This window comes from Ascaphus truei, chromosome 2 (genome assembly GCF_040206685.1).
Source record: "Ascaphus truei isolate aAscTru1 chromosome 2, aAscTru1.hap1, whole genome shotgun sequence".
Classification (NCBI taxonomy): Eukaryota; Metazoa; Chordata; class Amphibia; order Anura; family Ascaphidae; genus Ascaphus; species Ascaphus truei.
This window is the reverse complement of record NC_134484.1, coordinates 6,026,751-6,044,942: the sequence shown is the minus strand read 5'-3', so window position 1 is coordinate 6,044,942 and position 18,192 is coordinate 6,026,751. Positions and strand designations below refer to the sequence as shown.

At 44.8% G+C, this 18,192-nt stretch overlaps 1 protein-coding gene across 1 annotated transcript in view; it reads left to right on the top strand.

Annotated features, from left to right (window-relative positions):
• The window catches only part of LOC142475142 (histone-lysine N-methyltransferase PRDM7-like), a 50,801-nt gene that overhangs the window by 10,928 nt on the left and 21,681 nt on the right, over positions 1-18,192 (top strand). The window contains exons 5-6 of the mRNA XM_075581136.1: positions 11,289-11,359; positions 15,043-15,208. Coding sequence (XP_075437251.1) covers positions 11,289-11,359; positions 15,043-15,208 — 237 coding nt within the window. The remainder of the gene's footprint in view (positions 1-11,288; positions 11,360-15,042; positions 15,209-18,192) is intronic.

The following is an 18,192-nucleotide window of genomic DNA, read 5'->3' as shown; positions in this document are numbered from 1 at the left end:
CTAACAATCTAATTGGTGGGGAGAACGTACAAAGACAGTAGGAGGGCATTCAGGTAAGTGTGTCTGCAGGGGGCCAAGCTTTATGTATTCTGTATACTGTTAGCCACGGTGCTACTCATATGCTTCTTTAAGCAAGTGTGTCTTAAGGTGGGCAGTAACCGCTATGGTAATTAAAGGGTTAACCCCATCCCACTACACACCGAGGCTTGACCACCCACCCTGCGGCAACTACCCCCTTCACTCAATCCCTCTACCCACAATAAACATTAAAATAACTACTACCTACTGTACCAATACACATGGAAAATAGCTGAAGCGCTCAAATGCAGGTATATCTCAAAATGATAAGCCAGACCACTGTACCAGGGTACTAACAATTGATATAGTACCTATTGTATCATATAATGGGTACTATCCTCCTGAAAACAGGTGGTGTGTGGTGCAGCCCACTCACCATCAGTCTCATTGGCAGGTTCCCCTGAAAAATATACAAGTACTCACATCCTGGTAGGGCAGGCAGGCAGGCTGTGCAGCTACTCAATGCAATACAGGGAAAAGGGAGACCAAAAAGCGCACCAGCACAAACGGAACAGGAAGAACCCAGGACAAAAAAATGATTAAAAGGGCACTTTAATGTGACAAAAGACCCATCCAATGCATTTCGAACGTCGCAGCGTTCTTTTTCAAGGATAAACGGCCCACAGGTAAGAGGGTATATAATGGATGTTATCACATTGTGTTTTATCCTTGAAAAAGAACGCTGCGACGTTCGAAATGCATTTGATGGGTCTTTTGTCACATTAAAGTGCCCTTTTAATCAGTTTTTTGTCCTGGGTTCTTCCTGCTCCGTTTGTGCTGGTGCGCTTTTTGGTCTCCCTTTTCCCTGTACCAATACACAACCCACCCCCTGCACCCCCAACAACCCCCCTAACACATACAGTACAGTAATGGGCAAAATTACTATTAACCAGATATAGATAATAGTGCATTTGCCCATTTAAAATAAAATATACAGTAAATCAGCAGCATAAAGTAAATTAAACTGGCACTTACCCCTGCCAGGATGAAGGATATCCTCATCCTCAGGACCGTCCTTGTCCTCCATGGGCATCAACAGCACAATAAAAAAAATTGCATGGTGGCACTCCCATGCACTGTGGGCATGAGCTGCCACTGCCAGGCAAAAACATGCATTCTGCCAATCTTCAAAACAAGCCACTAATAAAACACATTCAGTTTTAATTTGAAAAATGCCACCAAAAAAATTGGATTGGCATGATGGCACACCCATGCCCTGTGGGCATGAGATGCCACTATGCCATGCAATGGGCAACTTGCAAAAAATAAATACATGCATTAAATAAAACCACACTGCAATTACAGAAAATAAAAAGGCCGAAAAAAACATTGAATGGCATGGTGGCACATCCATGTGGGCATGAGATGCCATTATACCATGCAATGGTGAACCTAAAAAAAAACATACAACATTAAAAAAAAAAAATCTTTTTCTTACTTTTTGATGTCTTCACCCACCGAATCCGACTCCAACAGCATTGGACACCGTGGACAGCCCTCTTCTCCTTCACATTCTCCATACTCTTAGTATTCGTAACAAAGCTCTATCCTGGATCTCCTCCTACTGTACCTCTCCCATCGTACTTTCAGTGTCTCTTTTGCTAACACCCTCCTCTATCGATCTCTCTGTGGGGGTACCCCAGGGCTCTGTCCTGGGACCTCTTCTCTTTCCTCTGTACACACTTTCTCTGGGTGACCTAATCACTGTAAGGAACCGAAACACGTCCTATGCGGCGTGTTCCCTCCTTACCTCCTGCTGCACAGCATCCCGCTGCAAGTGGTTTGAGAGTGCGTCCCCCGCTGCGTGCTTCCTCCTTGCCTCCTGCTGTACAGCCTCCCGCTCACCTTACAGAGGGCGCGCACCCACGCAGGGCTTTCACAGTTCCTATGGAGCTAGGCTCCGCTCCTCCGCTTATGCCGTGTGGTTGCCCTGCACGACGCGCACACGTGACGCGTGTATACCACTCCCCAGCTGCGCGTCAACTCTGATATCGCCCTCACCTGTCTCCTGCCTCTCACAGCCTATCCCTGCCTCCGCAGAGGTCGCTCTTCCGCTCCACCCCCTTCTCTCATTGGACTCCTGCCTCCATATATGCTCAGCTCTGTCACTTCCTCTTTGGCTGAGCATAGTTATTGGTAGCCTTGTGTTCCCACGTCTCTGTCTCTGCCTTGTGCCTACTGCTGTGTTGAACCTGTTGCTGCTTGCTTCCCTGTGTACTGACCCGGCTAGACTTTGGACCCTGCTATGGATTATCGGCCCCGGCTTGCCTCAGACCATCCTACCTTCTCCATTCCTGACCACGGCTAACGGACCATTCACTACTCTCCCGGCTCCAACCCTTGGCCACGGCATTGCGGACTCTAACTATCCTCCTGGCACCTACCCACGACCTTGGCAAGTATCACGCCTAACCCACTCTCTCCAACCCAGACCCGGCGATCTTGACTATCCACCCTCCAGGCGTGCCTCCTCTGCTGTGGGTGCACAGTTTTATACTTTCCCACCTCAGTACCGGGGTCTCGCCTTGTTTGTGGTGAACGCCAGCGTTACAATCACATCTCTTGGGTTTAAATATCACCTCTATGCTGACAACACACATTTACCTTTCAACCTCTGACCTTATAGGGTTATACAGACCAACGTTTCTGAATGTCTCTCTGGGATATCATCCTGGATGACCATCCGCCGACTTAAACTTAACATGGCAAAAAACAGAGCTCCTTATACTTCCTCCCAAACCTGGCCCTACTACCTCCTTCCACATTACTGTGGGAGTACCATCATTCACCCAGTAGCTCAAGCACGCTGCCTTGGGGTCACACTTGACTATCGCACATTCGCCTCTCACATTCAAAACGTATCTAAAACCTGTTGCTTTTTCCTCCACAATATAACAAAGATACGCCCTTTCCTCTGTTACTCGACTGCAAAAACCCTGACTCAGGCCCTCATTCTCTCCCGTCTCGATTACTGTAACCTCCTGCTGTCCGGCCTTCCTGCCTCTCGCCTGTCTCCCCTACACTCTATCCTAAACGCTGCTGCCAGAATCACTCTACTCTTTCCTAAATCTGTCTCAGCGTCTCCCCTGCTGAAATCCCTCTCCTGTTTTCCTATCAAATCACGCATCTCACACTCCATTCTTCTCACTTTTAAAGCTTTACACTCTTCTGCCCCTCCTTACATCTCAGCCCTAATTTCTCACTATGCACCACCCCGACTCTTTCGTTCTGCTCAAGGATGTCTTCTCTCTACCCCCTTTGTATCTAAAGCCGTCTCCTTCCTTAAACCTTTCTCACTGACTTCCCCGCACCTCTGGAATGCCGTTCCCCATCAATACCTGACTAATCCTCTCTATTCACCTTTAAGACCCACCTTAAGACACACTTGCTTAAAGAAGCATATAAGTAGCACCGTGGCTAAGACTATACACGATACATAAAGCTTGGCCCCCTGCAGACACACTTACCAGTATGCCCTCCTACTGTCTTTGTACGTTCTCCCCACCAATTAGATTGTAAACTCTTTGGAGCAGGGATTCCTCTTCTACAATGTTACTTTTATGTCTGAAGCACTTCTTCCCATGATGTTATTTGTATTATTTGTTATTTATATGATTGTCACGTGTATTACTACTGTGAAGCGCTATGTACATTAATGGCGCTATATAAATAAAGACAGACATACATACATACATACATACATACATGAGGATGAGAACATCCTTCATCCTGGCAGGGGTAAGTGCCAGTTTAATTTACTTTATGCTGCTGATTTTAATGTATGTTTTATTTTAAATGGGCAAATGCCCTATTATCCATATCTGGATAATAGTAATTTTGCCCATTATTGTACGTGTTAGGGGAGTTGTTGGGGTTACAAGGGGTGTGTTGTGTATTGGTTTAGTAGGTATTTTAATGTTTATTGTGGGTAGAGGGATTGAGTGAAGGGGGTGGTTGCTACAGGGTGGGTGGTCAGGCCTCGGTGTGTAGTGGGAGGGGTTAACCCTTTTATTACCATAGCGGTTACTACCGCTAAGGTAATGAAGGGGTTCACCCCTCCCAATGCCCGCCCAAGAGGCCTAACCAACCATCCTGGGGCTATTACCCCCTTCACTCACCCCCTCTGCCTCCAATAATCCTGGTAGTCTGCCTTAACCCCTTCATTGCCTTAGCGGTTAGCCGCTAATGTAATGAAGCTGATTTTAGTTCTATTTACAGTGTATGAGCAGGGGTCTCCTAAGATGAAAAAAGTTGATTTTCAGCCTCGGGAACCCCTTACTTCCTGAGATACAGGCCCCAGTATGGGGTGCCGGTATCCCTCTGCTTTGTTTAGATCCCACATGGATTTTAACATGGCGAAGATACCGGCACCCCATACCGCTGCCTCTGTATGCAACCTGTTCATGCACAGTAACTGGGAGACGCGTATAAAATCATCTAGCAACTTTATTGTTTCCTTTTTTGACCAGAACATTTTTGGGGGAAAAAGGCAGAGAAACAAATCTTTTTACCAGTACAACTATATTTTCTTAACATAGTTACATAGTAGCTAAGGTTGAAAAAAGACGTATGTCCATCAAGTTCAACCTATGCTAAATTTAGACAACCGATACTTTATCCTATATCTATACTTACTTATTGATCCAGAGGAAGGCAAAAAAAAAACCCTTAAGGGGAAAAATAAATTCCTTCCTGACTCCAAGAATTGGCAATCGGATTAATCCCTGGATCAACATTCTTCCCGTGTTTACTTATTTTGGTATATCCCTTTATACCTTTCCTTTCTAAAAAGATGTCTAACCTTTTTTTGAACAAATCTATTGTATCTGCCATCACAGTCTCCATGGGTAATGAATTCCACATTGTAACTGCCCTTACTGTAAAGAACCCTTTCCTTTGTTGCTGGTGAAATCTCCTTTCCTCCAACCTTAAGGGATGCCCCCGAGTCTTTTGTACTGCCGTGGGATGAATATTTATTTTGAAAGCTCCTGGTATTGTCCCTGAATATATTTGTATATAGTTATCATATCCCCTCTTAGATGCCTCTTTTCTAATGTAAATAAATGTAATTTAGCTATCCTCTCCTCATAACTTAGATTGTCCACCCCCAGCATGATTGGGTTGTTAAAATTAATGGAGATTGGTGGTCAATAAAAAATATTCCCTGTTCCTTCTTTCTCTAATCTTGCATTATAAGTATTTTTCGCATTCTTCCTAAACCCTTTAGGGTGTTTTGCTTCATACCTAGAATGTTTTACTTCTATTACTGTATTTGCTCCCCGTCTGCTGAAAGACTGGTCCGTGTACCCAATCATTTGTTCTCCCTCACATTTCCCCCCCAAATCTACCTTTTAGAGAACAACATCTTATTCTGCTCTTCCCATTACTCGGACAAATAGTTTGACAGGGTTTTTTCCTGTCCCCTACAGTATGTGGATGTCTATAAGTCTTTACTCTTAAGGCTTTCAATGTTACATTGGTTTTGTCTCCCATAACTGTGCCCAGGAATCTAGGTGAAGTATCACTAAAGATTTCAGAAGCTTTCAGACTGGGAAACTCCTAATACAATGTGTTGCTCTCCCAGCTCCTCTGTACTACATCCTCTCCCATAGCATCAAAGCCACTTTGAGAAGATCTATCTCCTCTTTTAATCTTTCCCTACTTCTGCACTTTCATCTCTTCCCCAAACCCCTTCTCTGTCAGACCCACCTTTCTGTTGTTCTAAGCTGCTTACCTGACACCCTAGTTTTTACCTATTTATCGCCTTTAACTTTCCCAAGTACCGTATTTCCTCGATTGTAAGACGCTATTAATTATAAGACGCACCATCGATTTGGCCCTTACGAACGAGAAAAATTACTTTTTCACTTACTGCTGCGGCAGACTTTATTCTAACAAATCACCGGTTTTTACCTGGCTTGTTCCTGGAATGTGACGCTGTTCACCCGGAGCATGCCGCGTTCCCAGCCAGGGGTCATGCTCGGCTGACGCGCGGTTGATGTGTTAATTGATAATGTTTCAGGATTTAATGGGCTGCAATGCTTCGCGTGTCCGCCAGATGGCATAAATTCATGAATTGCAATGCAGTATATACTGATATATATATATATATCTGTATAACAACAACCCCTATAACCCCTAACATACTGTACACATACAGTACTGTATATGCACATCAATGATACTACAGTATAGGCCGGCGGGGCCGAGATGTGTTTGCAGCAGAGAGAGATCCGCTGCTCTCTCTGCGCAAACATCGGCACATTAAAAATTATTTAAAATACATTTTTATTCATAGTGTAGATGTGCAGGGGGTCTCCGGAGCTGAACCGCGTTGGTTTCAGGTCCGGGGACCCCCTGCTTCCCGAGATACAGGCCCCTTTATGAGGTGCCGGTATCCCTCTGCATTTAAAGGTCCCGATCACGTGACCGCGGAATGTAAACAAAGCAGAGGGATACCGGCACCCCATAAAGGGGTCTGTATCTCAGGAAGCAGGGGGTCCCCGGACCTAAAACCAACGCGGTTCAGCTCCGGAGACCCTCTGCACATCTACAGTATGAATAAAACACACATATCAATAAACACTCGTTCCTTACCTTTGCGGCTATGTGCTATGGTAACAAAGCAGCATGAATGTATTTTTAATAATATTGTACAGTGAGCAGGGGGTTCCCTGAGCCACAAATCAAAACTCAGGGGACCCCCTGCTCCCGCACAATATTATTAAAATAAAGAAATGCTGCTTCAATACCATAGCTGATAGCCGCTAAGGCAATGAAGGGGTTAACCCACCGTGCCCGCTTTATTGTGGGTAGCGGGGGTGGGTGAAGGGGGTATTTGGCCCTTGGTGTGAGTTTAGGACTTGTGGGGGGGTTGCGGGTGCACTTAACCCCTTCACGACCGTAGCAGTTAATACCGCTACGGTCATGAAGGGGTTAACCCCTCCCGCTACACACACACCCCACCCCCCCCCCCCAAGCTCTAAACAACCACCGTTGGGGCTAATACCCCTTCACCCACCCCCGCTACCCACAATAAAAAAAATTCACACACAGCAGCCGCCCCAAAAAATAAATAAATCTAAATAAATACATGAATATAAATACATATATATATATACTGTATATATATATATATATATATATATATATATATATATATATAACAACAACCCCTGTAACTCCTAACATACAGTAATACACTTACTGTATATGCACATCAATGATACTATAGGCATGAATGTATTTTTAATATTGTACAGTGAGCAGGGGGTTCCCTGAGCCACAAATCAAAGCTCAAGGGACCCCCTGCTCCTGCACAATATTATTAAAATACAGAAATGCTGCTTCTTTACCATAGCTGATAGCCGCTAAGGCAATGAAGGGTTAAGGCAGAATAGCATGTTTATTGGGGACACTTGCCCCCAATAAACATTGCAATAAACAACATACAGTACACCCCCTGTGTATTTAAAATACATAAACAACAATAAATACATTAAATACATATATTTAATGTGTGTGTTAAACCTCCCTGCCTTGACTGTAATCTATGTAAAGCCCCCTCCCCCTATTGTGTCGGTTAAGCTTCCCTGCCTTGACTAATCTGTGTAAAGCCCCCTCCCCCTATTGTGTCGGTTAAATCTCCCTGCCTGTGTTTCTGTGAGTGCAGCGTATGTAAATGTGGGGAGGCGGATCTCGATGTCCATACACTATAATGCAGCGCCTCACTGCCAATGACCCACCCGTAAGGCCTAACCACCCTCACCCACTACTCACAAGGGAGGCCTACCCACATACCGTTGCCACCGCCCCATCCTGCCCCGCCCCATCCTGCCCATGGTCCCTCAGCTGCTGCAAAACAGAGACAAAAATTAAAACATCCAAAGTAATGTGCCCTAACCCCTTAATCACCATAGCGGTTATTAACCGCTACAGTCATTAAGGGGTTAACCCACCCTCACCCACCACTCGGGACGCCTACATACCCTCCCACACTAACCTCCCACCCCGTCAGGCCTAACCACCCTCACCCACTACCCACAAGGGAGGCCTACCCACATACCGTTGGGGAACCCCCCCCCCATCCCCAGTACCCACAATACAAACAATACACAGCCCTACAATAAGCATCATTATATTTATTAAATACATTACCCACCCCCTGTGCCCCCCATAAATACAAGATGTATCCTTTTACAAACAGGGTTCATAACGCAGCCCCATGCGAGTCCCCGGTGGGCTGGCGGGGCACCTGACAGACCTACAGGGTACCAGCAGCCCTTTTCAAACAGGTTCTGGAGGCCTGCTGGTATATATACAGTGGTCGACAAATCACCAAAAAATCTACTCGCCGAACAAAAAAAATCTACTCGCCACCTAGTACCACACGTGTGCTGCTTGGGCAAATAGGAGCTCGCCACGATGTTAAATCCACTCGCCCGGGCGTGCAAATGTATATGTTTGTCGAACACTGTAACATATCTATATTTATTTATATTCATTTATTTATTTATTTAGATTTATTTATTTATTTTTTGGGCGGCTGCTGTGTGTGAATTTTTTTTATTGTGGGTAGCGGGGGTGGGTGAAGGGGGTATTAGCCCCAACGGTGGTTGTTTAGGGCTTGCGGGGGGGTAGCGGGAGGGGTTAACCCCTTCATGACCGTAGCGGTATTAACTGCTACGGTCGTGAAGGGGTTAAGTGCACCCACAACCCCCCCGCAAGTCCTAAACTCACACCAAGGGCCAAATACCCCCTTCACCCACCCCCGCTACCCACAATAAAGCGGGCACGGTGGGTTAACCCCTTCATTGCCTTAGCGGCTATCAGCTATGGTAATGAAGCAGCATTTCTGTATTTTAATAATATTGTGCGGGAGCAGGGGGTCCCCTGAGTTTTGATTTGTGGCTCAGGGAACCCCCTGCTCACTACAATATTTATAAAAATACATTCATGCTGCTTCGTTACCATAGCACATAGCCGCAAAGGTAAGGAACGAGTGTTTATTGATGTGTGTTTTATTCATACTGTAGATGTGCAGAGGGTCTCCGGAGCTGAACCGCGTTGGTTTTAGGTCTGGGGACCCCCTGCTTCCTGAGATACAGACCCCTTTATGGGGTGCCGGTATCCATCTGCTTTGTTTACATTCCGCAGTCACGTGATCGGGACCTTTAAATGCAGAGGGATACCGGCACCTCATAAAGGGGCCTGCATCTCGGGAAGCAGGGGGTCCCCGGACCTGAAACCAACGCGGTTCAGCTCCGGAGACCCCCTGCACATCTACACTATGAATAAAAATGTATTTTAAATAATTTTTAATGTGCCGATGTTTGCGCAGAGAGAGCAGCGGATCTCTCTCTGCTGCAAACACATCTCGCCAGGAGACGGCCTATAGTATCATTGATGTGCATATACAGTACTGTATGTGTATGTTAGGGGTTATAGGGGTTGTTGTTATACAGCATTACAATTCATGAATTTCAGGGGACGGCTAGACAACAGCTCGCAAACGCCCCCATGAGTTTTTACATGGCATTGCAGTATTGCAGACAGCGGGAATAAAATGCTTAAATCACGGGTGCGAAATAACGCAATACACTCCGGGCGAAAACGATACAAAACCGCACATAACCAGGATAATCTGAAATTCGCGAAGTTAGCCGAGTTAGAATAAAGTTGGTCGCCTCTGTACCATGTTTCAGGAGAGGTCCCATGTCAGTGGAGGATGAAGCGGGCGGTGGCAGCAGGAAAGGTCCCACATCTGCTGGTTGAAGATGGATAGTGGACGGGAGTGCGGCGGGATAGGTCCCAAGTCTGCAGGTGAATGAAGATAAGAAGACAGCGGGCAGGCGTGCGGTGGCAGGATAACATAATAGCAGAAGAGCTGAGCAGGAGCAGAACTGCATAGGGAAACGGCTTGGGAGGTGCAAACGAACGCCAGCCCTCTGTCTTATCTTAATTCACCTGCAGACTTGGGACCACAACCGTCGCACTCCCGTCCACTATCCATCTTCAACCATCTGCAGACGTGGGACCTTTCCTGCTGCCGCCGCCCGCTTTGTCCTCTGCTGATATGGGACCTCTCTTGAAACATGGTAAGTAAAAAGAGGGGGTTAGTGATGTAGAAACTTGTTTTTTTTTTTTATATACATCGATTCTAAGACGCACCCCGATTTTAGACATGTGAAAATCGGAAAAAGGTGCGTCTTAGAATCGAGGAAATAGGGTAATTGTAATCTTTCCCCAAGCGTCCTGGTCATTTATTCTCCCCATCTCTATCCACTTACCTTCCCTATCTTACCCATTTTCTGTCATCAATTTCATTTGTCTCCTTCCTCCCTATACTGTAGCTGCCCTTTCACTCCCCTTGAATTTTAGACATCGCTGAGCAAACAGTGCTTCCACTACAGCCAGCAGGGATTCTGTGTAAAAGCAGGCAAATGAGCACAGTGGAATACACAAATCCTTATTTTTCCCATATTTTGTTTTATTACAATTTTGAACATTTTGCATAGAACTTCACTAAATTTTGGTGGCAACAAATATACAGGATTGATCAAAGAAGATACAAAAGAATCCTCTTTATTTGCACACACGAAAAAAGATAATAGGATGAGCGGTTTGATTTCATTCATTGTTTGGTGGAAAGGCTAAAAGCCTTTCACGCATACCGTATATACTTGTTTTATTATCCCAAAGGAATGTACGTGTAAACTGATACCTTAGTAACTTCATGCAGCTACCTCTGAGGCAATCTTCATACTGGAATATAGATTGAAATAGATAGCAGTCTCTGTACAGTAAACACCAATGTTGTTATAGCACAATGACAGCTAGATACAGAGGGGCACATGGGTTATTGCACTTGTTCCAGCGCTAACTACCATTGCCTTGAATAGAACTTAATGCCGGACTGGCTGTAATAACCTGTCCTGGCTCTCGATGAGTCTATGGGGTACATTGAAAGAGATTATGTTATTTCCCCAGGATCACAAATATTTCCCTTTAGGTAAAGCATTGTTTATATGAACCATAAAAGAAAATGTCTTTAACTTGTTTTTATTTTATTACCATGTCTCTTATTTCACTTAATGTTTTTTTGATATTTTAACATATTCCAGTTGAAAAGTTTATAAAAATAGGAAGTTTTCAAAGCAAGATGCAGGAATAAACATAATCTGTGTAAAGCGTGTTTCCTCTCTCCACAGCTATTGTAAAAAATGTTAGACAACCACGTGGGTTCACAAAGAAAAGAATACAGGCTCAGAATGTGTGTACGGTAAGAATATATTGTATGTATATCTTTATTCATATAGCACTCACAGTGTATACTCAGGGCTTTGCAAAAGAGACAAAAATAGTACAGGGAATTACAATACGTTAAGTGCAACAAAGTCGGACAATAGGAAAGGAAATCCCAACCCTTGGGAGCTTACAATCTAAGTGGTATATTGGGAGACTTACAGAGACAGATGAGGGAATAAGTGCGATAGATGGCAGTGCTTGGCCATAAGGGTTGGTAGGAGCGACTGGGTTTGGGACAGTAGCCATGAGTCCAGGCTATTAGCATGCTTCATTTAAGAGGTGAATTTAAGGTTTGCCTTAAAGAAGGAAAGACAGTACTTTGTGTATACTGAGTTAGGGTGTTCCACAGGTAAGGGTCAGTGAGAGAGAGAGATTTTCTTTTATGGATAGAGCACAGGGGTATAAGAGGATCGCAGCTGATATGTAAGAAGGAGCCAGGAGGCAATCCGAGACTTGGGACTGGATTGCAGGAGTGAGGATAGGGGTGGATACATATATCTGCGCATCATCTCCATAGAGGTGATACCTGAGGCCAAAAAAGTTGATGAGGCCACCAAATGATAGTGTGTAGAGAGATAAAAGGAGAGGCCCCCGAACAGAGCCCTGAGGTTCACCAACAGACAGATCAACTGGAGTCGAAGAGGCGGGTGAGGTGAATGAGTGTTGTTTTATGATAGGAGGTGATGGTGAGAAAGCGGAAGGGGTGGGGGGTGGAGGTAGAGAAATCAGATAGGGAACAGTTTTTAGTAAAGACCGGGTCTAAGTAGTGTCCATCCTTGTGGGTGCTGGAATTATTCCATTAGTGGAGGTTACAGAGAGAAGGCGAGATGCCCAGGAGACTGAGGGATCATCAATATGATGTCCGAAGTCGAATACAATCAGGATACAAATGTGAACAAATGCTTGACACAAGGGGAACAGACACCTTGCTCTGGCACTGGCTGGTTGCAAACGGCTGCTAAATATAGGCCTAGGGAAGGAGTAGTCAATTACTGGGCTCCATCTTAGTTCAGGGTGAAGCAAGGCCACTACCTGTCTTTGGCCATCTTTATTCAGGGCGACTGTGACTACTGTTTTCACCATCGTGGTTGAGGCGAAGGGAAAATAGAATGTCAACAATCTCACGGATGTGCCTGTGCCAAAGGAGGATGGCCGCAACAGCGGGTCCTGACATATGACGGTTGAATCCCCCAGTAAGAGGATAGAAGAGGAAAGAAGGAAAGCCAGGAGTCAAAGTCAGAGAGAAAGGTAGAGATAGAGGCTGCAGAGGTAGAGGTAGGCGGTCTGCAGATGACTGCCACTGCAGAGAGAGGATAGAAAATCTGGACAGAGTGAACCTCAAAGGTAGAGAAAGAGACAGATGGAGGCATGAAGTGGAGCTGATATTGGCAGCGGGAGGAGACCTACCCTACAACCCCCAGCCATTGCTGCGTGGAGTGAGAGAAAGAGAGAGACCACCATAGGGGACAGCAGCCTCTACAGCAGAGTCATATTGTGAGAGCCAGGTTTCTGTTAGAGCAAAGAGATGAAGAGAGTGAGAGCAGAAGAGGTCATGTATAACCAGAGCCTTGTTAGTCAGAGAGCAGACATTCCAGGGGGCACAGGAGAAGGGAATAGAGAAGGGAGACAAGGAACATGTATTAAATTAGATAGGTTAACACCCTTAGCAGAGTGGAAGGAGGCAGGGAGGTGTGGGCGAGAGCAGGTGTGTATATGGGCAGGCCCAGGATTAGGAGAGATATCCCCAACAGCAAGTAGGAGTAGAGAGAGAGAAAGGAGGTGAGAAAAGGATTTCTGGGAGTGATTTTTTATTGAGGGGTGCAGAAGTAGCTGGGATAGAGGTCTGTAAATAGTGGTGCAGTGTGTGGGGACATGCAACGATGGAGAGATGTGGCTAGGAGGAGGAGAGAGGAGGTTGGTGAGATAAGAAAAGTTTACAAAGGAATGAGGACACGGCAAACAGCAATAGGGAGGGTATATTGGGATGCAGTGCAGGTGGGTGGGAGAGAAAGTTAGGAGGAGAGAGTTTCCAGGTATTGGAGGATATGAATTGAAAGTGCAAATGTATAAATCAGGCCTGAGAGGGAAGTGTAGCATGGACGGTTACACAGCAGATGATGAAGTTATAGTCTTAAAGTTGGGTATATATTGCCAGAGCATATAAGAAGGTAAGTTCTCACAGGTGCAGAGCTGATGGTCTTCTTTTCTAATTCACCTCCAATTCATCTGTAATATAACTACAGACACTTTACTTGTGACACTTAACATGTCGCACAGCTGATACAAACTGACTTATATACTCTAACAATATCACACGACAATGGAAATGAAGGGAGGTGTGTGACTAATTCGTATACACAGACATACCAAAAGGGTTGTTAATTGATATCCGTTACATATTGTGCATGTAATTAATATATCAGTAAAGGGATGTTTTAACAAACCTTATAGTTACCTCTGTGCCACTTTATCAGAATATAATATTCTTGGGTTCATTATCGTAATTTTTGCTGAATATATTACTGGAAACATAATGTAAAGTTCTGGTAAATACATAAAGGTCGAATTTGGTACTCTGAATCCCTCTTTTACTTGCTGTCAGGGGCGGATTGTACATTGCTACCGGCCCAGGCAATTCCTTGCAGTATGGCCCTTCTCCTGCGGCATTCTGACTTGGTCCCAAAAAGCTGGACTTAGGCTCTGGCGGGCAGACTTTTCAGGCTCGATATCGAAGCCGGTCGCTCTGCTATTCACACAGAAGCAACTTTGAAAAGCTCGCCCGCGCTCTTACTACCGGGACTCCGAATCTGATTGGCTCACAGGTTCTTATAGTATTTTCAGTTTCATTCACAAAACTGAGCAGCCAATCAACGCGTGGGAACTTTCCCAAGCAGCCAATCAGAGTCAAGCTGGCTGGAAAAGCTGGGTCAGCCCATCTCTCTATCCCTCCTTTCTAACCCCCCCTCACTCTTTCTGCTCACCATTCCTCATACCTCTCTCTCACTCCCCTCCCTCGCCCTCCTTTCTCTCTCCCACCACCCTCTCCCTCCACCTCTCACTCACCCCCGGAGGGACCTCTACTGTCTAATGGCCCCGCGATGGAAGAGAACTTGGACCCCGCAGCTGAGTGCAGAAGTTGGGCCTGACTTCTGGGTCGGAACAGCTTTCGGTGCTGGCCGGGTGCACCAGGGAGGGGTGGCGGGTTTGGCGAGAGAGGGACCCGCAGCTGAGAAGAGCTGGGACATTGCAGCTCTCCCCGTCGCCGACCCTGATTGCTTATTAAAACGTTTGTGTCTCATTCAAAAGCTTTTCTGCTCTATAAACCCACAAAGATCATTACAGAAGGCAGCTCACACATCTCACTGACACAGAGAAGCGGCGTCACAGCATATTGAATGAGATCACATGTCGGGTTTGTGAAAATTAAATTCAATGAACAAACGTCTTTAGGATGATACAAAGACGTTTCTTGCTATTCTGTAAAAGTGTATATGTACTTACTTTAGGATGATACAAAGTAAGTACATATACACTTTTACAGAATAGCAAGAAACGTCTGTATAATTCTAAAGCAAGTACACCTACACTTTTACAGAATAGTAAGAAACATCTTCGTATTATCCTAAAGTACTGTACTGTACATATACACTTTTACAGAGTAGCAAGAGATGTCTTGAGTTCTCAAGTAGTGAAGAGGTTGAGAAGAATGAGCAGATTCTGGCAGCTGATGGTGAGGAAAATAAGGAGCAATTGAAGGGTTTCCCAGAAGACACCTCAAACACTATCAGTGCTGGTACAGCACAATCTGTTCTTCATACAAACAGTAAGTTCAAGAAAGAAGTAAGAGTCACAGCTACCAAAACTTGCTGCAGTTTGTTTTAAAGATTCAGTTTCTGTCTCTTTATAAAGGGATCGTGTGGGTCACAGCATCCTCTGGCCCCAAAGCATGGTGTGACGTTTATACACATCTCAAATCGGTGCATTTACCATTCGAAAAGTTCAGCTCTATTCAAATGAATGAGATATTTTCTTCTTCTGCAAAGTAAAGTCATTCTCACTGCATTTTTATTTATTTATTTATCTATCAAATATTTTACCAGGAAGTAATACATTGAGAGTTACCTCTCGTTTTCAAGTATGTCGTGGGCACAGAGTAAAACAAATAATACATGGTTACAAGTACAGTTACATAATTGAACAGGGTACACATTATATACAAGACATTGCGTGCACAGTTAAAGAAAATATATATTATGAGCGTATGAAACAGTTACAGACCAGGTTAAAATGTGAGACAGCCTTAGATTTGAAAGAACTTAAACTGGTGGTGGATGTGAGAGTCTCTGGTAGGTTGTTCCAGTTTTGGGGTGCACGGAAGGAGAAGGAGGAACGTCCGGATACTTTGTTGAGCCTTGGGACCATGAACAGTCTTTTGGAGTCTGATCTCAGGTGATAAGTGCTGCAAGTGGTAGGGGTGAGGAGCTTGTTCAGGTAGCTGGGTAGCTTGCCCATGAAGAATTTAAAGGCAAGACAGGAAAGGTGAACTTTGCGCCTAGACTCTAGTGAGGACCAATCTAGTTCTTTGAGCATTTCGCAGTGATGTGTGTTGTAGTTGCATTGGAGAACAAAACGACAAATTGAATTGTAGAGGGTGTCAAGTTTGCTAAGGTGGGTTTGAGGAGCCGAGTCATATACTATTCACGAAGGGCCTGAGTTGGATAGATTGTTATTGAGAATAACAGGAAATATTTTTATTTAGCACAATAGTAAGCTGTATACAGTTCTTAACCCCATTACACAGAGCCATGTATGTCCTCATATACATCAGCGTTCACAGATATACAGTTGTGTGAAAAAGAAAGTACACCGTCTTTGAATTCTATGGTTTTACATATCAGGACATAATAACAATCATCTGTTCCTTAACAGGTCTTAAAATTGGGTAAATACAACCTCAGATGAACAACAACACATGACATATTACACCGTGTCATGATTTATTTAACAAAAATAAAGCCAAAATGGAGAAGCCATGTGTGAAAAACTAAGTATACCTTATGATTCGATTGCTTTTCTGTATGACTTTATCAGTCTCTCACATCGTTGTGTAGGAATTTTGGCCCACTCTTCTTTACAATGTTGCTTTAGTTCATTGAGGTTTGTGGGCATTTGTTTATGCACAGCTCTCTTAAGGTCCAGCCACAGCATTTCAATTGGGTTGAGGTCTGGACTTTGACTGGGCCATTGCAACACCTTGATTCTTTTCTTTTTCAGCCATTCTGTTGTAGATTTGCTGATGTGCTTGGGATCATTGTCCTGTTGCATGACCCAATTTCGGCCAAGCTTTAGCTCTCGGACAGATGGGCTCACATTTGACTCTAGAATACTTTGGTATACAGAGGAGTTCATGGTCGACTCAATGACTGCAAGGTTCCCAGGTCCTGTGGCTGCAAAACAAGCCCAAATCATCACCATGCTTGACAGTTGGTACTGTATGAGGTGTTTGTGCTGATATGCTGTGTTTGGTTTTCGCCAAACGTAGCGCTGTGCATTATGGCAAATATCTCCACTTTGGTCTCGTCTGTCCAAAGGACATTGTTCCAGAAGTCTTGTGGTTTGTTCAGATGTAACTTTGCAAACCTAAGCTGTGCTGTCATGTTCTTTTTAGAGAGAAGAGGCTTTCTCCTGGCAACCCTTCCAAACAAACCATACTTGTTCAGTCTTTTTCTAATTGTACTGTCATGAAAGATTAGATAGGGGTAAAGGTCCCCCCAAAGTAGACAAGTGCTACAGAGTAAACAGTCTCATGTTATAAATAGTAAATCACTTTTGCCACGACATCCGGACACACATGGAGTGAGAATTTAACGTAGTTATATATAGCCTTTGATACTGCACTGTATGCCCCTATTGTGGGAATTGACCTAGCAATGAGTATTATAAATCAAACAGGGATGACCAGTGGGTTTCTCTCAACCGACACTGGACCCCTTAAATGACCTGCATATATGGTCAGTTCACCTGGGGCAGCTCCATAGAAGAATGTGTAGATAACTCACTGTTTGTTGTCTCGTGGCTCCGTCCGGGTAGGCGTGCTCTACTATACATATGATCTGAGACGGAACCTCTCTGTTAAGGGAGGATTTAAGCAGGCAGCGCTGGACAAAAATAGAAGGCTGGACTGTGCTGGTACAAAAAATGTATTTATTAAGTCATACCAAAAAATGGGATAAACCCCCTGCTACACTAACGCGTTTCACCCCTGTGGGGCTTTGTACAGTCCAGCCTTCTACTTTTGTCCAGCGGTTCCTGCTTAATTCCTTCCTTCACAGAGAGGTTCCGTGTCATGTACTGTCATGAACTTTAACATTTAACATGCTAACTGAGGCCTGTAGAGTCTGAGATGTAACTCTTGGGGTTTTTGCAATTTCTCTGAGCATTGCACGGTCTGCCCTTGGGATGAATTTGCTGGGATGTCCACTCCTGGGAAATTGTCAATTGTCTTGAATGTTTTCCACTTTTGAATAATCTTTCTCACTGTAGAATGATGGACTTTAAATTGTTTGGAAATGGCCTAATAACCCTTCCCAGATTCACGAGCAGCAACAATTGCATCTCTAAGATCATTGCTTCTGTCTTTCCTCCTTGGCATTGTGTTAACACAGGGGAGCGCAAACTTTTTGAGCTGCGCCCCCCTGTCTCTCTGCCCCGGCTCTCGCGCCCCCCTGCCTTCCTTCAGCCACGTCAGATGACGCTGCGTGGGCGTGTGACGTCAGGTCACATGGTGCCGCGGCGTCTATTGACGCC